Here is a 23,592-nt window from a genome sequence, read left to right as displayed (position 1 = left end):
GAATCCACTCCAAAATTTATGTTTTCTGTCCTTGTAATTTAACCCTCCAAGCCTCAGTTTTGTTTTGGTGACTCCTCGATGAAACAGCAAGCTTCCTCTCCGCAATGAATAGAAGCATAGGTATTACCAGTGGCCCTCTGTCCACGTCAGTCCTTACCTGTCATCTGAGATAGGGACACAGCAGGTCCCTCGGAGTTTCTATACACAGCATTGATGCTAATTGTATAGCGAGTCCCAGGGTTCAGTTTTCCAATGTGGTAAGACAGAGTGTAGCGATCCACATATTCATCCTGAGTATCACCTCTTCCTAGCAAGGAGAAAATAAACCTTAAAACAGGAGGAATTTGGAACAGATTCATACAGACTCCCTATGTCACTGCAGCCAGGTCAATGCTTTGATAGCATCAAATTCAATCGCATTTACCGCACAGAAACAGATTATTCAACTCAACCTGTTCAGGTCAGTATTTATGTTCTACACAGCCCTCCACCCACCCTGCTTCATCTAACTCTGTAATCTATCCTACAATTCCTTTCTCCCTCATGTGTTTATCTACCTCCTCCTTAAATGTATCTATACCATTCGCCTCAATTACCCCGTGTGTAACTGATATACCTTCAATTCCCCGAGAGGCAGAGAGAGCGAGTGAACATTAGGCTTTATTAATCATGAACTTGCCTAGCCAGAGTTGGTTGTACAGATGAATGCCACCCACAGGCGGCCGGTCTATATATGGTCCCGGTGAGGACGGAGCCAGAGGCGGAGCCCACCGAGGTTACAGTACAGTACCTGGAAGCAGCTCGTATCACCACTTCCAGGTCATAGGTTACATTATCATACAGACAGCTCATGCAGTAGGTGAATACATTCACCACAGTAATAAATTCCACATTCTAATAACCCTCCAGGTAATGCGATTCCTCCCGATTGGATTTATTAGTGACCATCTCGTGTCTACAGCCCCTAGTTCTGGTCTTCCCATCAAGTGAAAACATTTGCTCAATGACTAACCTATCAAAGCCTTTCATGATCTAGAAGACCCCACCAAGTCACTTTAAATCTTACCTTTCCCAGAGAAAAAGAACTCCGTATGTTCAATCTTTCCTGATAGTTATAATCTCCCAGTTCTGCTAACATTCCAGTATTAAAAAAAAGTGCCTTCTGCAATGCTTCTATATTCTATTTTATGGATCACTGTCAGTAACAGAATAAACTGGTCAATGATTGGACCAGGGACACTCAAGCTTTTCGATACGAAATGGGAACCATTCAGCCCCTCGTGCCTGTTCCATCATTCAATAAGATCATGGCCGATCTGATGAGGCCCGAATTCCACACTCCTGCCTGCAACCCACCACCCCTCCCCCAACCCTCACAACCATGACAATCAAAATCTGCCCAACCCGGCCTTGAATATATCAAAGGTCCCAGCCTCCCCTGCTCGCTGTGGGGTGGGGGTGGGGACAGGGGAGAATTCCAAACGCTAACAGCCCTCTGAGAGAGGAAATTCCTTCTCATCTCCGTCTTAAATGGCAGACCAACCTAATTTGAGACTGTGCCCCTGTAAGATGTACTAACGAAACCAATAGGAAATTCAGGAGAATCTTCTTCATCAAGAGAGTGGTGAGGATGTGGAATGAACAACATAGTAAATTCTTTGGCTGAATTGCTTCGATGCATTCAAGGGAAAACTAGATTCTAGAATGCGAGGAAAAAAAATCAGAAGGATACGTTGATGGGGTCAGGTAAAGAGGGAGAGAGGAGGGTCTAATCGAGCCTGGATATAGGCATGAACCAGCTGGACTGTTTCTGTCCTGTAAATTATGAAATTTTATTTTTTTGTGAAATGTCTACTAAAAATTCAGCAACATTTTAGTTTTGCACCAGTTTTGCACCCACCAGAAAGGGAGGTACAGCATTCCCAAAGTCAGGTTCAAAGGTCCTTGAGTCAAGGAGAGAAAGAGAGGATGTTAATCCAGTTAGGCTGGGCTGGATTTAAACCCAGATCACAAGGGTTAGTTCTAACACACTCTCCCACCCAGCCTGCTCTCTGTATATACGATGTAGCCTGGCGGCATCCAGTGTCAGAAGATAGTTTAATAATAATCTTTATTGTCACAAGTAGGCTTACATTAACACTGCATTGAAGTTAGTGTGAAAATCCCCTCATCGTCACATTCCGGTGCCTGTTCGGGTACACAGAGGGAGAATTCAGAATGTCCAAATTACCTAACAGCACGTCTTTCAGGACTTGTGGGAATAAACCAGAGCTCCCGGAGGAAACCCACGCAGACACGGGGAGAACGTGCAGACTCCGCACAGACAGTGACCCAGTCGGGAATCGAACCTGGGACCCTGGCGCTAACAACAGTGCTAACAACTGTGCTACATGTGGACAGCACAGAGTTTCTTGCAAGCCCCTGGGGGTGTCCTTATTCGTAGGCACACGGTGCCGGTTTGAGGGAACTAGCATCCAGAAAGGGGGGCTTGCTCAGTGCCAACAATCTGCACTTGCTCGCAAACCCTTTCCCCTGCCCTTGCTCCAACATGCGGCTTGGGATTCAACAACAACATTAAGCCTCTGGTGGGTGTTGAACCAGCAGTGGCCATCACCTCCCCGGTGGCACTGCCATTCAATATAGACATCAGCCTCTGATTGGTCAGTGATTCTAGTTGGGTGGGACTTCTATCCCTGAGGTCTTTGACCCCAGGAAAGGCCCATTGCTGTCCACTTGAGTGCCTGTGTTGCTAGGAAAACAAAAGTAATTTTCAGGGATGTATATTTATACTGGTAAACATTAGAAATAAGGTATAGTTTTAAGTGAGCATAATTAATGTTTCTATGCCTGGAAGGGTAAAACATATAGTTAGATTCATGCTGAACAAGGGTATGTGTGGGAGTTGGTCAAGTTCCAACTGCGTTTCTATTGTGCTTAGAGAGGACTACAACGTGAAAAATAAATAGGCCTGCAGAGGTATGCCAGTGTTGCTTAGCAACAGGAGGCCACTTTCCAGAGGAAAAGGCTTTCCTTTTCTCTTAGTTTTAAGTGAAAGCCAGAGCAGTTGGAGATAGGTAGTGAGAGAGAAGGTAGTGAGAGAGAAGGCAGCATTCACAGCTCTGCCAGAAGCAGTTGGTTTTAGAAGGTTCAAGAGGCAACATCTCTCTCAGCCTCACGACAAGAAAAGCTATACACTGGTGTAATGGTTAAAAAAACAGATTGTGGAAACCTTAAGTCAAGATAGTTAAGGAAAGTAGAGAAATGAAGAGAAATTTCCAAGAAGTCTGGAGTTAACGGAACAGAGGAAACTGGGAAACAGAATGTATTACTGTTAAGTAAAGTCACAGAGTTGAAAATGCATTGGATCATGAGAGACCAGAAAGATTCTCCAGTGGTGCTGAGGTTTGTGAGAAGTTAATACAGTTTGGGAAACATAATTTGAAGTAATTGTGGAATCGATGGATGGACCTGGAGTTTGTGTAAAACCGTTAAGACAAAGGAAACTTGAAGGGAGAGGTGTAAAACCGGAAAGTGAAACCTTGATGGAAGCAGCGGAGGGAAAACATAATTTAAAAGAAGATTTGAAAGTGGGACTTTTGAAAGAACAGGGGCGTCATTCCCCGCCGGCGGGAGTCTCCGTTTTGCCGGCGCCCGGGGGTTTCCCGACGGCGTGGGGCTGCCCCACAATGGGAAACCCCATTGACCGGCCGGTGTAACGGAGCATCCCGCCGGCGGGTCGGGGCAGAAATGTGGCGGGGCGGGATGGAGAATTTCGCTCCTGGTGTGGAGGCCGGAATTCAGTGAGACAAAGTAGCTCATGGGATAAGAATCATCTGGGGGGATTTTGAGGAGAAATCCACAGACATTCACTTTGGTTCATAGAGGAGTGTGTTATACCACAGTCATCTTGTGTGCTTAGAAGGGGCTTTGTGTGTTCATGAGACCATTGTAGTTTAAAATGTACTTTGTAATCCGTGTTAATCTTAAAATGTGTGCGTAATTGTTGAACAAATGGGGGAGTAAAGGAGTATTGTATAATAATCCAATTTTTCATGTTTAATAAGTTTTTTTCTGGATGTTAAAACTAATTAGTGGTCCTATGATTCTGTTCCTTCACATTTTATACAAAGTAAAAGTTGCGGTCTTTTGAGCCATAGTTCCATTCTGCGATCTTCCCATCCAGTTATAACATCAACTGGGATCATAGCAGAGTGCCAGTTAATTTAGCGAGATTCCCCTACAAGAGGCAATATTGGGCTCTCACCAGCTCTCCAGCCGTCGGGCAAGACCCCTGTCATCTCCATTAAATACCACCCATCGTATTCTGCCCTACTCTTGTGGTGATTTGAGGTGATTGTCACTTTAAGGGCAACATGGCAGAATAAGGGACACCTGGATTGGTGGACCGATGAGGACTCAGGATAGGGAATCACCTCAGGGGATAGAGCCCTTTCTTAGGCGGGAGACATGTGGGGAACCAGATGCAGCTGGGGGACTGCAGTACTACTGCGCAGTTCTTCTCATTAGTAAATCCTTCTCTGTTCTCTGGACATGCACCATTACATCTGGCGATGAGGATAAAATTACCATGACATTGCCTCTAGGCTGACACATCTGCTCGCAAGAACTCCTCAGTGCAGGAAAGGATCATGACGCCATTTTTAAGGGTGTTGGGGGTGGTGGTGGGGGGGGGGGGGGGGGCAGGGACCCTCCCATAGTGTGTTAAGGCTAGGGAGGTTCGGGGGTTGCTTCGGGGGCCTTGGAGATGGCATCCTGATCTTTCACTACAGTGGAGAGCTCCGACGAGCAGAGCTCCTCGGTGTACAAAATGGGGCTATGTGCAGCCTCGGCCGTGCATTCCCTGCTGAGACCCTTTATACAATGCGAGTCACATTGTATAGCCATGTGTTTATGGGTGCTGCAAGCGCCGGGAAACATGCAGCTAAATGCGCTCGCTACGGGACTTTTTTCCAATTAGTTGAATTGCGCCCAATGTAAGCTGAGCTCCATGAAAAGGCAACTAGAAAATAAGAACAAGTCCGGTGAAGAATTGAATCGGGAGAATAAGACCTTGATGTAGGGAAGCTTGGCAACGAGAAATTAACTAAAGAGGCAAAAACACTGAAACTGACAGCAGTGGCTGGTTTAGCTCAGTGGGCTAGACAGCTGGTTTGTGATCCTGAACAAGGCCAGCAGCGTGGGTTCAATTCCCGTACCAGCTGAGAATTCTGAATTCTCCCTCTGTGTGCCCGAACAGGCGCCGGACTGTGACGACTAGGGGCTTTTCACAGTAACTTCTTTGCAGTGTTAATGTAAGTCTTCTTGTGACAATAAAAAAATTATTATTATTAGAATCAGCAATTCAGACAGAGAAAGATATTGAGGTTTCTGCAATGCTCACACTAATAGAAATTCCCAAGGACCAATATGATCAAATGGTCAGTGAAAAAGATGTTGAATTGAAATGCTGGCAAGAGAAGAAACTTCATCACATGACCTAAGTACCAGAAACTGCGTACCACAGTTATTCCTTCACACATGACAGATCAAGATTGCGAAAGAATTGTCAAGACATAGGACTTTGATGTATTGTGTTGATATGTGCCTCCATACATTCTTAAAAAAACATATTAAGTACATAATATGATATGGTGTCATAATCTGAAATTTCCAGAGTGGATGAAGTTACATCCCCGGAATTATTGTCTCTGAGGCCGGATTCCTGTCGTGCCAAGTAGACATGGAGGGACGGATCGTCTTGAGGAGTAGAGAGATGCTCCAGTAGTCAGCGTTGCCATCAAGAAATGTTTTCCAGCTGACTTCCGGGTGCGGCGATGACCAGCTGAGTCGCACATTTCGGCAGCTCCCGGTGAAACGGACTTTTGGGCTCTTGATAGGAGCCCCAACGGCAATTTTGACGGCTAAAAACACTGCGTGGTAAACCAGAAGGGAATCCCCCCTGGATACGTATGAAAAAAGGAGGAGAAAGTGGCCGGATTGCAGTGGATCCTTTAGAACAGCGGCAAGGAAGGCAAGCAAAAACCAAGATGGCGTCGGAAGGTGGCAGTTTAACATGGGGCCCTTAACAACAAGAGTTCTTGAAATGCTGTGTGGAAGAGCTCAAAAAGGAAATGAAGAAAGAGCTGTTGGCCTCGATACTACAGGCGATCGAAGGGCTAAAGGAGGAACAAAAGACCCAGGAGCGGGAGCTTCGGGTCGTGAAGGCAAAGGCAGCCGAGAATGAGGACGACATACAGGGCCTGGTGGTGAAGACGGAGATGCATGAGGCACATCAGAAACGATGTGTGGAAAGGTTGGAGGCACTGGAGAACAACGCAAGGAGGAACAACCTGAGGATTCTTGGTCTTCCTGAAGGTGCGGAGGGAGCGGACGTCGGGGCATATGTGAGCACGATGCTGCACTCGTTAATGGGAGCGGAGGCCCCGGCGGGTCCGTTGGAGGTGGAGGGAGCATACCGAGTGGTGGCGCGAGGACCGAGAGCAGGAGAAATTCCCAAAGCCATAGTGGTGAGATTCCTCCGTTTTAAGGATAGAGAAATGGTCCTTAGATGGGCAAAGAAAACTCGGAGCAGTAAATGGGAGAACGCGGTGATCCGCGTTTATCAAGACTGGAGTGCGGAGGTGGCGAGAAGGAGGGCGAGCTTTAATCGGGCCAAGGCCGTGCTTCATAAAAAGAAGATCAAATTTGGAATGCTGCAACCGGCAAGACTGTGGGTCACATATCGAGGGAGGCACCACTACTTTGAGACGGCGGATGAAGCGTGGACTTTTATTGTGGAAGAAAAACTGGAATGAGCGGGTTATTAAAAAGAACGTTTGAACAAAGTGGTGGGGCGAATGTGGGGTCGAAGAGGGGGGGTTTAAAAAGGGGGGAAAGAGGAGTTTTATGTACTAATCCTGCGATGTGGTAACTTTTCTCTCTTCCACAGGTGGTGAAGGGGGGAGGAGGGGAGGTGGAGGAGATGGGGCGTTGGCCATTGGGGGCGGGGCCAAGGGAGAAGCGCGGGCTTGGTTCCCGCGCTATGATAATCATGGCGGGAATAGAGAAGCAGGAAGGAGGGGGCGTCGCACGGTGCGAGCCGAGGTCACGGGGGGAAGCCGAGGTCGGCCAGAGTTTGCTGACTTCTGGGAGCAACATGGGGGGAGTAATTACGCTAGCGGGGGATCTAGCGGGGGGGGGGGGGGGGGTGGGAGGGGGGAATTACTGGGTTGCTGCTGCTGGGGAGAGGGGGGAGCTGGTATGGGAGGGGATGGGCGGGGGGGCACCGCCTGGGGGAGATACAGCTGCGTGGGAACCGGGTGAGGAGCTGGAAAAAGGGGATGGCTAATCGACAAGGGGGGGGGGGTTAGGAAGCCCCCCAACCCGGCTGATCACGTGGAACGTGAGAGGGCTGAACGGGCCGATCAAGAGGGCACGGGTACTCGCACACCTTAAGAAACTTAAGGCAGATGTGGTTATGTTACAGGAAACGCACCTGAAACTGATAGACCAGGTTAGGCTACGCAAAGGATGGGTGGGGCAGGTGTTCCATTCGGGGCTAGATGCGAAAAACAGGGGGGTGGCTATATTAGTGGGGAAGCGGGTAATGTTCGAGGCAAAGACTATAGTGGCGGATAACGGGGGCAGATACGTGATGGTGAGTGGCAAACTACAGGGGGAGACGGTGGTTTTGGTAAACGTATATGCCCCGAACTGGGGTGATGCCAATTTTATGAGGCGGATGCTAGGACGCATTCCGGACCTAGAGATGGGAAAGCTGATAATGGGGGGAGATTTTAATACGGTGTTGGAACCAGGGCTGGATAGGTCGAAGTCCAGGACTGGAAGGAGGCCGGCAGCAGCCAAGGTACTTAAAGATTTTATGGAGCAGATGGGAGGTGTAGACCAGTGGAGATTTAGCAGACCTAGGAGTAAGGAGTTCTCATTTTTCTCCTATGTCCATAAAGTCTACTCGCGAATAGACTTTTTTGTGCTGGGAAGGGCGTTGATCCCGAAGGTAAGGGGAACGGAGTATACGGCTATAGCCATTTCGGATCACGCTCCACACTGGGTAGACTTGGAGATAGGGGAGGAAACAGGAGGGCGCCCACCCTGGAGAATGGACATGGGACTAATGGCAGATGAGGGGGTGTGTCTAAGGGTGAGGGGGTGCATTGAAAAGTACTTGGAACTCAATGATAATGGGGAGGTCCAGGTGGGAGTGGTCTGGGAGGCGCTGAAGGCGGTGGTTAGAGGGGAGCTGATATCAATAAGGGCACATAAAGGGAAGCAGGAGAGTAAGGAACGGGAGCGGTTGCTGCAAGAACTTTTGAGGGTGGACAGACAATATGCGGAAGCACCGGAGGAGGGACTGTACAGGGAAAGGCAAAGGCTACATGTAGAATTTGACTTGCTGACTACGGGCACTGCAGAGGCACAATGGAGGAAGGCACAGGGTGTACAGTACGAATATGGGGAGAAGGCGAGCAGGTTGCTGGCACACCAATTGAGGAAAAGGGGAGCAGCGAGGGAAATAGGGGGAGTGAGGGATGAGGAAGGAGAGATGGAGCGGGGAGCAGAGAGAGTGAATGGAGTGTTCAAGACATTTTATAAAAAATTATATGAAGCTCAACCCCCGGATGGGAGGGAGAGAATGATGGGCTTTTTGGATCGGCTGGAATTTCCCAAGGTGGAAGAGCAGGAAAGGGTGGGACTGGGAGCACAGATCGAGGTAGAAGAAGTGGTGAAAGGAATTAGGAGCATGCAGGCGGGAAAGGCCCCGGGACCGGATGGATTCCCAGTCGAATTCTATAGAAAATATGTGGACTTGCTCGCCCCGGTATTGACGAGGACCTTTAATGAGGCAAAGGAAAGGGGACAACTGCCCCCGACTATGTCTGAAGCAACGATATCGCTTCTCTTAAAGAAGGAAAAGGATCCGCTACAATGTGGGTCCTATAGACCTATTTCCCTCCTAAATGTAGATGCCAAGATCCTGGCCAAGGTAATGGCAATGAGAATGGAGGAATGTGTCCCGGGGGTGGTCCACGAGGACCAAACTGGGTTTGTGAAGGGGAGACAGCTGAACACGAATATCCGGAGGCTGTTAGGGGTAATGATGATGCCCCCACCAGAGGGGGAAACGGAGATAGTAGTGGCGATGGATGCCGAGAAAGCATTTGATAGAGTGGAGTGGGATTATTTGTGGGAGGTGTTGAGGAGATTTGGTTTTGGAGAGGGTATGTTAGATGGGTGCAGCTGTTGTATAGGGCCCCGATGGCGAGCGTGGTCACGAATGGACGGGGATCTGCATATTTTCGGCTCCATAGAGGGACAAGGCAGGGATGCCCTCTGTCCCCATTATTGTTTGCACTGGCGATTGAGCCCCTGGAGATAGCGTTGAGGGGTTCCAAGAAGTGGAGGGGAGTACTTAGAGGAGGAGAAGAACACCGGGTATCTTTGTGTGCGGACGATTTGTTACTATATGTGGCAGACCCGGCGGAGGGGATGCCAGAAATAATGCGGATACTTGGGGAGTTTGGGGATTTTTCAGGGTATAAATTAAACATGGGGAAAAGTGAGTTGTTTGTGGTGCATCCAGGGGAGCAGAGTAGAGAAATAGAGGACCTACCGTTGAGGAAGGTAACAAGGGACTTTCGTTACCTGGGGATCCAGATAGCCAAGAATTGGGGCACATTGCATAGGTTAAATTTAACGCAGTTGGTGGAACAAATGGAGGAGGATTTCAAGAGATGGGATATGGTATCCCTGTCACTGGCAGGGAGGGTGCAGGCGGTTAAGATGGTGGTCCTCCCGCGATTCCTCTTTGTGTTTCAGTGCCTCCCGGTGGTGATCACGAAGGCTTTTTTTAAAAGGATTGAAAAGAGCATCATGGGTTTTGTGTGGGCCGGGAAGACCCCGAGAGTGAGGAAGGGATTCTTACAGCGTAGCAGGGATAGGGGGGGGGGCTGGCACTACCGAGCCTAAGTGAGTATTATTGGGCCGCTAATATTTCAATGGTGAGTAAGTGGATGGGAGAGGAGGAGGGAGCGGCGTGGAAGAGATTAGAGAGGGCGTCCTGTAGGGGGACTAGCCTACAGGCTATGGTGACAGCCCCTTTGCCGTTCTCACCGAGGAACTACACCACAAGCCCGGTGGTGGTGGCTACACTGAAGATTTGGGGACAGTGGAGACGGCATAGGGGAAAGACTGGAGCCTTGGGGGGGTCCCCGATAAGAAACAACCATAGGTTTGCCCCGGTGGGAATGGATGGGGGATATGGAATGTGGCAAAGAGCAGGAATAACGCAACTGAAAGATCTGTTTGTGGATGGGAAGTTCGCGAGTCTGGGAGCGCTGACCGAGAAATATGGGTTGCCCCAAGGGAATGCATTCAGGTATATGCAACTGAGGGCTTTTGCGAGGCAACAGGTGAGGGAATTCCCGCAGCTCCCGACACAAGAGGTGCAGGACAGAGTGATCTCAAAGACATGGGTGGGGGATGGTAAGGTGTCAGATATATATAGGGAAATGAGGGACGAAGGGGAGACTATGGTAGATGAACTAAAAGGGAAATGGGAAGAAGAGCTGGGGGAGGAGATCGAGGAGGGGCTGTGGGCAGATGCCCTAAGCAGGGTAAACTCGTCGTCCTCGTGTGCCAGGCTAAGCCTGATTCAGTTTAAGGTATCTCACAGGGCGCATATGACTGGAGCACGGCTCAGTAAATTTTTTGGGGTGGAGGATAGGTGTGCGAGGTGCTCGAGAAGCCCAGCTACATATACCCATATGTTTTGGTCATGCCCGGCACTACAGGGGTTTTGGAGGGGGGTGACAAAGGTGCTTTCAAAAGTAGTGGGGGTCTGGGTCGAACCAAGCTGGGGGTTGGCTATATTTGGGGTTGCACAAGAGCCGGGAGTGCAGGAGGCGAGAGAGGCCGATGTTTTGGCCTTTGCGTCCCTCGTAGCCCGGCGCAGGATATTGCTAATGTGGAAAGAAGCCAAGCCCCCGGGGGTGGAGACCTGGATAAATGACATGGCAGGGTTTATAAAGCTAGAGCGGATTAAGTTCGTTCTAAGGGGGTCGGCTCAAGGGTTCACCAGGCGGTGGCAACCGTTCGTCGAATACCTCGCAGAAAGATAGATGGAATGGAAAAAGAAGGCAGCAGCAGCAGCCCAGGATCGGGGCGGGGGGGGGGGGGGGGGAGCCAGAAGGACTCTCAGGGTTGTTAATATATACTGTATAATATGTATAGGTCGTTGCTACAGATAATTATATATTGGACTGTTAAATTATATTTTTGGCGAGTGTTACTTGTGATAAGGCAGTTGCCAATTAGGGTTAGTTTTCATTTTTGATATTTATTATTTATTCATTTTCTGTTTATAAAATAGGTCATTGTTATTTGTGTTGTTATAATATTGTGTAAAGGATGCACAATGTACTGTGTTGGTTGACCAAAAATTTTCAATAAAATATTTTTTTAAAAAAAAGAAATGTTTTCCAAACTGTAAACATCGAAGTACCTGATTGACCTGTTATAGCCATAAATTATGTATCCATAGAAGCAAGTAGTAATGAACTATCATTATTGCAGTTCTAGTTAACGTCGATCCTGTGGAAGCATCGCAGACAACAGAATTATGCCACTCTACAAGAAACAGAAAAACCCCTCCAGACTTTATTAATAATTGTCCAACTCATGTATATGATGTTTAGTTAGAATTTAGGACTGAGTAATTTAGTTACTGAAGATTGGATAAAGGAGGGATGTGATGATTTGTGGCGATTGTCCCTTTCTGGGCAACACAGCAGAGTAAGGGTCACCTGGCTTGAGGGACCAATGGGGACTCAGAGTAGGGAATCACCATAGGTGCAACTGCTGTATTGCTGTACAGTTCTTACTAATAAATCTTTTAGTGTTTCTAATGAAGTCTGTGAAAGTACATCATTACAACTCTCTAACATGTTTCAACACTACAATCATTGAACTGTGAATTCAGTCTTTTCCACTTCTACTATTCGGCAGGCTTTTTATGCTCAAATATGATGTCATCAAACTGATTTATATCATATTCTTCCCCATTCTACTCAACCAAAACCGCGAAAAACCCAGAGCTAATATCGGAATAAAATTCAGTCGGCTGAGTAAGCTTCAGGTGCCGCACTGTACAATTCACTCCAGCATTTCCTGTATCTGCCTCAATAACACACGGCCAATTTACTAAATATTTTACAAAACATAAATCAATTCTGATTAGTCAGTACAGATTTTCAACCAAGGAACATAGGAACACAATAAGCCACTCAGTCCTTTGAGTCTGATCCACCATCTGATTAGATGATAGCTAATCTGCATATGTACTTTGGTTCTGTATGCCTTAATGCCATTGATTAACAAATTCCATTATTCTCGGTTTTGAAATTTCCAATTGATCCGAAGCCCCAGCAGCTTTTATTGGGTGGGGCAAGAGGAGAATTCCGGATTTTGGCTACTCTTTGTGAGGAGAAGTGTTTTCTAACAGCACCTGAATGGCCTCGCGTTGCTTCTAAGGTTATTGTTCTGGAACTCCCAACCAGAGGAAATACCTCCTCTATTTAATCTATCAACTCCCTTAATCACCTTAAACACTTGAATTAGATTTCCCTTTCATTTTCCACAACCAACGGATTACAAATCTTACAGAATCCCTTAAAGAGGACAGACAAGAGATGTGCAGTGGAAGCAGTTGATAAGAAGTAAAAAAAAAACAATTTGGATAAGGTACAACAAAAAACGCCTATGATTCAGCAACAATAATAATTGCTTACGGTCACAAATAAAAATCAGAGAAACACCAACAAAAGGTGTTCCTTAGCCACCCAATTGAGAGAAACGGTTTCTCCTTATTTACCTGATGCTGGCCTCCACGTTATCTTATACTCTGTGGCTCCGACAGTGGCACTCCAGACCACAGACACCGAGGTGGTGGTGTATGTGGTTACCCTGAAGTTTGTTACATAGTCAAGTGGAGCTGCAATACAGAATAAGCCATCAGTTAATTCAATTCCCCAGAATGTTCTATTTTCTTCCCCAGTCCAAAGGATTATACCCCTCGCTGGGGTATAATCGTACCAATCTTGTCTGTTTCCCAAGTGATCATTCTTTACATGTGAGTCTAGACAGCAAGTGTTGAGAGGATATTCCACTTCATCGAGGGTAAGGTATCACAGTCCAGATACAGCCTGTACTCATCCAATGTCCCCCCCTCACCCCCACATACTCCTTTTCAGCACAATCATGGGTAGTGATCAGGAATGGCAACTCTTTGGGATAGAATTTCTAATGGGGGTTCTTCTGATCACCCAGTGTAGCTTTGATGAAATCTGCTGAGGGAAAGGTTTAAGCAACACTGTGCCATTCCTCCAAGGCTCCCACCAATATTCCGCATTGGCATCACAATCTTTCACCCTCCAACTTGTATCCCAGTTGAGATCAGATAATTGAGCACAGACCAACGGTCAATCTTCCTGAGTTGCATGCCTGAAGACTGTATTCGAGCTGCTGGAGTTACTTTCACTCACTTAGAATTAGATGAACGAGTGGACAATATCTGAATTAATCCAGGTCCATTGCTTGTCATGACCAGGACACAATGTTTGTCTTCTCCTTCTTAATCTCACACCAGTTCTTTTCGATCTTCATTTCCTGTTGAATTATGCCGCTGTCTAGCATATCAGGCAACAGATTGTTCCAAATGTTAATGAGTGTGAAGCAGTTTCTTTTTAGATTCCTTTTAGATCACAGTTTCCTCCCCTATGAACATGTTTGCTGGTTTCTTTCTCCTGATTATAAATACTATGACATATAGCTACATTTGGTTGTTTTTAAACTTCTGGTTTACATCAAGATATGAATGAAACTGTGACAGTGGACAGGTATCAGTAGGACTGGCAAAGGGGATTGACATGTTGGCAAAGGCTTGCAGCATCTTCAACTCACATGATTGCAACAACTGAATGCTACACTGACCACTATCATCTTGTACACACACATACAGGCAGTGCTATCTCAGGCCTCAGGGTAAAGTCTTATAGCTCTGAATGTCCACGTGTCTGATGAAGGTGCTAACAGTTCAACATTGATCTGCATTAATAGTTCCAATGTCCTCCGTACTTCCGATTCACACCTAATAGTTTCCTCTGTTGTGTCTACATAAAAACTTTGTCTGGATTCTAACAATGGTAGGTGGATTGGCCACACCAAATTGCCCTTTAATAGGAAAAAAATAATTGGGTACTCTAAATTTATATTTAAAATTTTTTTTTTTTTAAACTTTGACTGTTCCCTGCACCTTTGTGAATAATCCTAACTGTTCATGTTAACAACCTGTGTCACTCTCCTGGATTCTCCTCATCTTTGAGCTTGTCTCCAGGGAATTTCAATCTCTCTCCAATATACTGAGGATTAACTGAGTACTTAAATCTCTGACCAAGGGTTTGGATCAATGGTGTACTGCAACCTCTATCCAACATACTGATGATTGACCAATTGTCTCGACCTTTCTCCGAGGCACTGGATGAATTGCTTATTTGTATTCAGCTCCAATTTTCGGATAGATTGCTTTGATCATGTCTGCATGTGAGTCTGAGAACGGAAATCCTGACACAAAGTGAAGTAATTTGGTCCATCAAACCCATCCTTGGCCATCCTTGGGCCCATCAAACCCATCCTTCCACAGCCCATGTGCTCAACGTTGGACTACCCCATGTTTTTAATCTTCTGTGAAAAGCTTCAATGGTACTCGCTCTGGCGTTTCCATTCTGAAGGTGGATGAAACAAAGCTCTCGAATATACTGCATGCTAGAACTGTAACATGATCCTCAACATAACAAACAGGCGTCTCGACTATTGTGCTGTAGAGTGGTGAAGACTGGGAGCTTCTATAAAGAAAGGGAGAGAAATCAGGCTGAATACAAAGCCCAATCACTAAATTTATACTGATATAGGGCAGGCCTAGTGGGAGGTAATCTACCTGCCTCCACAACTACATGACTCGTGGAGTATGAGCGAGGAAGATTTTTTAAAGGTATGGTGCCAAGATGTAAGAATCTGCATTCCTATAATATAATGGCAAGAATGGCTGCAAAGTTAGCTCTCATTAATTTAACACCTGCATACTGATTGAAGTTTAATCTCTTATCCACACCGCACATTAAAGACTATCTTTTCAGAGTTTGGATAGTCTCAACAGGGTGAGCGACGGTCCACAGTACAGAACTGCTGCTAATCATCCCATTCAGAAGGAACCAGGCTGTGGGAAAGAGCAGCGGAATGGGACTAATCTTCGAAGAGCTAGCATAAGCACGATAGCATGAATGGCCTTGAATTCCCGTACCAGCCTCCCCGAACAGGCGCCCGAATGTGGCGACTAGGGGCTTTTCACAGTAACTTCATTTGAAGCCTATTTGTGCCAATAAGCGATTTTCATTTCATTTTCATTTTCATTTCATGGCCTCCTTCTACGCTGCATTATAATGCCAGGAGGTTGACTGATGTGGGAAATAAGTCATGCAATTCTGATGTTTCTGAGACTGGAGCTGAGGGACATTGCTGGAGCAGAGTACACAGAGCTAACCTCCTACTCTGGCCACGACCTGACCTGGAAATAATTGATGACTGTAATGGGAAAATTCTCCCAGTAGCATCTATGAACAGGGTGTTATCTTCATCGCATGTGAAAGGTTTTCCCCATTCCGTGTTAACCTGTACAGCAGTTAAAAAATGTTGTTTGGTGTCACTCACTTGTTTTCATCGTTGTTGTGATCCCAGGGCCAACGACAGAGCTGAAGACCACATAAAGTGACAAGACGTATTCTGTATTGGAAGCCAGATATTTCAGTTGATGTGATGTTGTGCTGCTGTTCAGTGCTATTTGACGGGGCCGATCTCTCCCAGTGAACTCTGACAACAAGGAAAAATAACATTAAAGCAAGCACCCCTTATGGGTTCAACTGAATCATTATTTCACTTCATAGAATCATAGAATTCCTACAATGCAGAAGGAGGCCATTCAGCCCATCAAGTCTGCACCGACCCTCCGAAGGAGCACCCTACCTAGGCCCATTCTCCATCCCGCAAACCCGTTGTGTTGTCATGTTACTTTGAGTAACATAAGCCACTACTTGGTGTAGGCGTTGTTGAAGAATACTCCAGACCTTGAGTAAGTTGAACCTATTTGTTGAACAATTAACAAAGCTCCTAAATGAGTTCTACACTCTACTAATCTGACTCCAGTAACACAGTATACTCTACTAACTATATGAACTTGCTCTAGACCACATGCTATGGTGTGACGGTGCTGCTAACCACACACGTCTTGCTCTCATGGTTTCTGTCGGTGGAAGGGGCAGGGCCTGTGTGCCTTGTCCTTTTTATAGTGGTTGTGTGGTGCCCTCTTGTGGTGATGCCACTGCTGGGTGTTCTGATTACCCATTGGTTGTGTCTTGTTCTGATGACTCATTGGTTACATATACCCCTGCACATCTTTGGACTGTGGGAGGAAACCGGAGCACCCGGAGGAAAGCCACGCAGACATGGGGAGGACGTGCAAACTCCACACAGTCACCCGAGGCCAAAATTGAACCCAGGTCCCTCACCATGCTGTCCTCTTGTTCACAGAACATGAAGAATGTTGGAAAAAAGCTTCATTTGTTGCCCATCCCTAATTGCTCTGAGAAGGTGCTGGCCTTCCCCTTGAAGCTCTGCAATCCCAAGGTTTCCCACAATGATGTGGAATTTTCAACAACTTTACAACAGTAAAGAATGAAATAGCTTGTTCAAGGGGGAAGTGTAAAATGATCTTCCTATACCATGGTCAGATTTAGCACCTAGAATCTTGGGCGAAATTCTCCTACCCGCCCCGCCACTTTTCTGCGCCGACCGGCAGGCGGGAGTCTCCGTAAGTCTCGGTCAATGGGGTTTCCCATTGTGGGGCAGCCCCACGCCGTCGGGAAACCCCCGGGCGCCGGCAAAACGGAGACTCCCGCCGGCGGAGAATGACGCCCCTTGTCAGAGATTCTCCATTGGGGGGTCAGTTCTCTGTCGCTCCCAGATAGATCTTCAATGGAATAAAAGTCAATTAGGTTCTATCATGAGTGGATTATTTATCACAGTGAATGTACTGAACTGTGCAGGAAGCACTGTGCTGAAATCAAGCATCTCGCTGTGGAGTGATGCTGATGGAAATTGCGTACAGCAGGGTTTCCCAAACATTTCCAGCCACTGAACCATTTTGACATCTCAAGTGGACTGATAGAACCCTGAAGAAACATTTGTATCATATTGAAGAATTAAACCACAAACAGAATTATTCCACGATAGGTACAAACATACAAAAACAAACTTTAAAGACGTTTCTATGTCTTACATGTATACATTTATTATAATTAAAATTTTTGTTATTCAACAAATACCTCCAAGTCTTGCCTTTTTTATAATTTTTAATGGGAATTGGAATGATGATCTTTTGCTCACAAATTCATAAAAAACTGAAAGGGGCGGCGGCATGGTGGCACAGTGGTGAGCACACTCACACCTCTCACACACACACACACACTCACACCTCTTACACACATGCACACTCACACCTCTCACACACACTCACAATCATCCCTCCCTTTTACCGCTCTCACACACACATACACACACATCACACAACTCTCACACACACCTCCACACTCACCCACCCTTCTCTCACACAAACACACACTCACCCCTCTCTCACACATTCACCCCCCACACACACACCCCTCTCTCAGACACACACAAACACACACATCACACAACTCTCACACACACCTCCACACTCAGCCACCCTTCTCTCACAAACGCACACACTCACCCCTCTCTCACACATTCACCCCCCCCCACACACACACCCCTCTCTCAGACACACACATACACACACATCACACAACTCTCACACACTCACCCACCCTTCTCTCACACAAACACACACTCACCCCTCTCTCACACATTCACCCCCCCACACACTCACCCCCCTCTCACACACACCCACCCCTCTCTCATACACATAGTCACTCCTCTCTCTCACACTCACCCCTTCTTACAAACACACTCATCCTCTCTCACACACACACACACTCACCTCTCTCTCACACACACACACTCACCTCTCTCTCACACACATACACACATACTTACGCAACTCTCTCACACACACCTCCATACCTTTCTCTCACACAAACACACATACTCACCCCTCTCTCACACACACATTCACCCAACACACACACACCACACCCCTCTCTGACACACTCACCCCTCTCTCACACACACTCACCCCTCTCTCACACACACACATTCAACACCTCTCTCACACACACAGACTCACTCCTTTCTCATACACACACTCACCCCTCTCTCACACACACTCACCCCTCTCTCACACACACACACACTCACCCCTCTCTCTCACACACACACTCACCCCTCTCACACACACACACACTCACCCCTCTCTCGCACACACACACTCACCCCTCTCTCACACAAACACACTCACCCCTCTCTCACACACACACTCACCCCTCTCTCACATACACACTCACCCCTCTCACACGCACACACACTCACGCCTCTCTCACACACACACACTCACCCCTCTCTCACAAACACACACTCACCCCTCTCTCACACATACACACTCACCCCTCTTACCCCTCTCTCTCACACACACACTCACCCCTCTCTCACACAAACACACTCACCCCTCTCTCACACACACACTCACCCCTCTCTCACATACACACTCACCCCTCTCTCACACACTCACCCATCTCTCACACAAATAGTCATCCCTCTCTCTCACACACTCACCCCTTCTCACAAACACACTTATCCTCTCTCACACACACACACACACACTCACCTCTCTCACACACACACGCACCTCTCTCTCACACACACACGCACCTCTCTCTCACACACACACGCACCTCTCTCTCACACACACACGCACCTCTCTCTCACACACACACACGCACTCACCTGTCTCTCACACACACACACACTCACCTCTCTCACTCACACACTTAACCCTCTCACACAGTCACCCCTCTCACCTAGACATGCTGACCCTCTCACACACACTCACCTCTCTCTCATGCACACATATTCACCCCTCTCACACATAGTTACTCTTCTCTCTCACACACACGCACCCCCCCTCTCTTTCTCACACATACACACATACACCTCTCTCACACGCATACACCTCTCTCACACACATACACCTCTCTCTCACACACTCACCCCTCTCTCACACACACTCACCCCTCTCTCACACACACTCACCTCTCTCTCACACACACAGACTCACCCTTTTCTCACACACACTCACCCTCTGTCTTACACACACTCACCACTCTCTCTCCTCTCTCTCTCTCACACATACACACAAAGTCTCTCTCACACACACACTCACCTCTCTCTCATTCACACACTCGCTTCTCTCTCACACACTCATCCCTCTCTCACATAGTAACCCCTCTCTCTCTCTCACACACATACACCCCCCTCACACACACATACACACACACTTACCCCTCTCTCTCACACATACAATCACCCCATCTCTCACTCACACACTTTCACCTCACACACACCATTCACCTCACACACTCCACTCACCTCACACACTCCACTCACCTCACACACACCTTACACACTCCACTCACCTCACACACATCTTACACACTCCACTCACCTCACACACACATCTCTCTCGGTCCTGTGACCCTGTCCCTTTTGGATTCTCTTGTGCCCCATGGCCTTGACCCCTCTTGGACTTGACAGGCCCCTACGGCTCCAGCCCGTCTCGGACTCCCTCGGGCCCCCGCTCCCTCACTCGGGCCCCCGCTCCCTCACTCGGCACCCGCTCCCTATCCCGAGCCCCCTCTCCCTCGCTCCAAGTCCCGCATCCCCGACTTCTTACTTGTCTGTGTTTATTTTAAAGCATTTCCAGCTCATCCAATCAGATGCCAGATTCTAAGTTGATTGGCTATTGATAGGCTGGCTAGTCGGCCTATCAGGAGCCAACAAAGTGAAACACCCACCTTCAATTGGTCAAGCTAAAAAAGACAGCTTTAAAAAAATTTTTTAATGGCCACAGCTACCTCGGAAGAATCCTGCGGAATCCAGTTTGGGAACCCCTGGCATATAGAATTACATGGAATACAGAGCACAGAACAGGCCATTCAACCCAACTAGTCTGTGCTGGTGTTTACACTCTGCATGATTCCTCTTTACTTCACTTATCTCTTCTCAGCCGTTCAGCACATCTTTCTATTTCCATTTCTCTCTAATACTCATTTTGTTTCTTTTTGAAGGCATCTTTTTGCCTAAATCTCTTCTTATGGTAGAAATTTTCTATATTCTAAATACATTCTGAGTAAAGGAATTTTTCTGTATTTCCCCCGTTGGATGTATTAGTCACTAGCTTGTACACACAGCCCCTAGTTTAGGATTCTCCTACAAGTGGAAATGTTCCCTCCACATTTACCTAATTGTCCAATTCATTCATAATTTTAAAAGCCTCCATCAAGTCAGGTGCTCATCTGGCTGAGATCAGTATCCAGGAACAGGCCTCTGTCTTACCTAGAGGCAGATGACATGGGGAACTACTGAGCGGACACAAGTGAGGTAAGTGCGGTGCATCTCTACAATTAAAACAAAGCAAAAAAGTGGCTGTTCTCAAATCAAACCAACAATACTATTAATATCAACGCTTTCCTTTGTCTCAATCCTCAGCAATGTATCCAGTACCTGGTGTGGGGCCCCATGCCAATCTATATCCTGTAGCACCTGGGACAGCATTCCATGTGATAACAGCACTGCTTGTAGTGATAGACGACGCTCGCAAAGTGTGGACAGAACTGGCGGCCACTGAAAAAACACAGAAGCCAATAAAGTCACCAAAGAATTTCCAAACAAATGTAGTCCTTTCTTAATTTGCGGGGGGGGGGGGGGGGGGGGGGGCAGGATTTAAGGATCCCACAAATGCAGGAAACAGCACGTATGGGGTGACTTTAATTGAGCAGGATGCAAAATTTCTATTTCCCAATGGTGGTGATGCAATGATTAAGTCAGCGACGTGTCAAAATTACACCGCCAGGTGGCGGGTTCATACTTGAATACATTTGCATTCCCTGAATACTCAAGAACGTCAAACAGTTCTCAATAAACTCCTACCTTCAAGATAAAGTTGGTGGCACCCGAGAATTGCATAGCACCTTCTTCACGATCATTTAAAAGTGGTGTGTACCTGTTGGCTTTGTCCAGCTGTGTGTAAGGTCAGCAGTTTTCCTTCTTTAATTCTACAGCACATGGAAGGGAGGCAATACAAGGGACACTTGCAATGGAGGTCTCTGGACTGACCAGGGGGAGTCAGTGGTGAGAGGGGGTGTGGAGTGGAGTCGGGAGCATGGAGGATTGGAAGGGGCATCCAGGGGAGGACGGAGGCTGGGACATGAAGGAGTGAAATGGGTCTGGGTGTGGTGGGGGTGGGACGGGTCAGTAAGAAAATGAGGGGCCTAAATGGCATTGTCAGCACTGTCCAAATGTATCCATATTGTAGACTGAGTGATCACATGAGAACATAATGATGTGGCTGCAAAAGAGGTCACATGGCGGAAGTGTCAGAGTTTTCCCTGGGAGCTTGGGAAGAGCATAAGTATTGAAGTAGGTGCAGAGCTAATGAATAAACTGCCTTGTTGAAAGTCCTTGTTATCAGTGATTCAGGGAGCCCACAATCGGAAGTGTGCCAGACATGGACAGTATGGCACAAGGACTTTGCTGCATTGACCCACTCACCTTTGATGAAAATATTGCAGATAGTTGGGAAAGTTTCAGAAGGAGTGGCATATTCATAATCTTAATTATTGTCACAAGTAGGCTTACATTAACACTGCAATTGCAGTGCTGCATTCTCTGAAAAAGGTACCAGCGTACACCCTATTGAACCTCACAGGCCTGAGACCGTCAAAATATTTGAGTCTCTTGATTTTCAGAAAGACCCCTGGATAATCCTTAAAAGGTTCATGAACATCTGAGTCCCGGGAAAAAACAGAATCCTTGAGAGACATGCATTCAATTCAGCGAACCAAAGAGCAGGTGAGTCAATATTATTTTACACGTCCACCCTAAAAATGACAAAGGAATGTGCGCTCGGAACACTCACTGAAGATTTAATCAGGGATTAGGTAGCTGGTGGAATTCACCGTGATTTAGTCAGCAAGCAGCGGCTGTGTGAAAAAGACTGAGTGTTACAAGCAGCCATTAATATTTGGAAGTTAAGCGAACAATCTGAGAAAAGAAACAGAGATTTTAGGTAAGAAACCAAAGTGTTTGCAATGCAGGGGCACTCTGCCCGAATTGCAGCAGCCTGCACCCTCTAAACAGAACAGCTTGGTTTGCATTTGGTAAAAGATGCACAAACGCGGGAAGTGGAACCTCTTTGCTAAGTGCTGCAGATCCAAACCACAGCCGCTCTCCTCTGCCATCAGCAACAAGGCCATTGGTTGATCCACCAGGAGTTGCAGCATCAGAAAGGTGAATGAATTGGAGTTCAACCAAAGCAGTGCAGCTACAGAGCCTCCAACAACAATCTATTGTGACAGTGTTGATAACTTCACAGGAAAGGATGAGATCTCCACCACCCTCAACATAATTAGCAGTTACGCCAGACATAAAGTCAAGATTGACACTGGGGCAAAGGATAATGTACAATCCAGCCAAAGGTTACAGGAAATAGACCTGTATGCACGAGATCCCGTCTCCCAGGCGCACCTCGTGGCTTGTGGCGGACAGATAATCCGCACTGAAGGTGAAGCAATGCACATCGGGAAATTTCAAGTTCCATATAGTTGACCCGAATGTAAAGCCTTTACTGAGGCTTTGGGGTAGGTTGCACCGGGGTTCATTCAACGTGGTCCAGGCGTGTGTGTTCTACAACACCAAGCCCAAGAGATGACAGCATATGGAGAACTCTTCAGCTGTGACGCCATTGGTGAGCTACCAGCTGTATACCACATGAGACTCGATGGCTCGGTACCACCGACACTCTGTGCTTTGAGAAGAGTACCAGTAGACACAAAGCATAATGTAGCCAATGGGCTGCATCGGATGACAGTACTGGGTGTCACAACTCCTACAGATAAGCCCACCGAATGGGTTTCAGCAATGGTTGCTGCAGTAACAAAAGTCGGCACGTTCAGGACATGTATTGACCCAGGCACTTGAACAAAATGCTGCTCAGACCACATCATCCTGACAGTGAAATAGGTGATAACAGACAGTGAAATAGGTGATAACAGACAGTGAAATATGTGATAACAGACAGTGAATTAGGTGATAACAGACAGTGAATTAGGTGATAACAGACAGTGGAATAGGTGATAACAGACAGTGGTATAGGTGATAACAGACAGTGGAATAGGTGATAACAGACAGTGGAATAGGTGATAACAGACAGTGAAATAGGTGATAACAGACAGTGAAATAGGTGGTAACAGACAGTGAAATAGGTGATAACAG

General features: G+C 47.0%; 1 protein-coding gene across 1 annotated transcript in view; it reads right to left on the bottom strand.

Annotated features, from left to right (window-relative positions):
- The window catches only part of col7a1l (collagen type VII alpha 1-like), a 435,910-nt gene that overhangs the window by 286,164 nt on the left and 126,154 nt on the right, over window positions 1-23,592 (bottom strand). The window contains exons 13-16 of the mRNA XM_072470919.1: window positions 20,824-20,943; window positions 15,781-15,939; window positions 12,890-13,009; window positions 158-307 (exon numbers count right to left, since the gene is read on the bottom strand). Coding sequence (XP_072327020.1) covers window positions 158-307; window positions 12,890-13,009; window positions 15,781-15,939; window positions 20,824-20,943 — 549 coding nt within the window. The remainder of the gene's footprint in view (window positions 1-157; window positions 308-12,889; window positions 13,010-15,780; window positions 15,940-20,823; window positions 20,944-23,592) is intronic.

Source organism: Scyliorhinus torazame, chromosome 13 (assembly GCF_047496885.1).
Source record: "Scyliorhinus torazame isolate Kashiwa2021f chromosome 13, sScyTor2.1, whole genome shotgun sequence".
NCBI lineage: Eukaryota > Metazoa > Chordata > Chondrichthyes > Carcharhiniformes > Scyliorhinidae > Scyliorhinus > Scyliorhinus torazame.
Note: the sequence above shows the minus strand (reverse complement) of the source record. Positions and strands in the feature narration are given on the sequence as shown.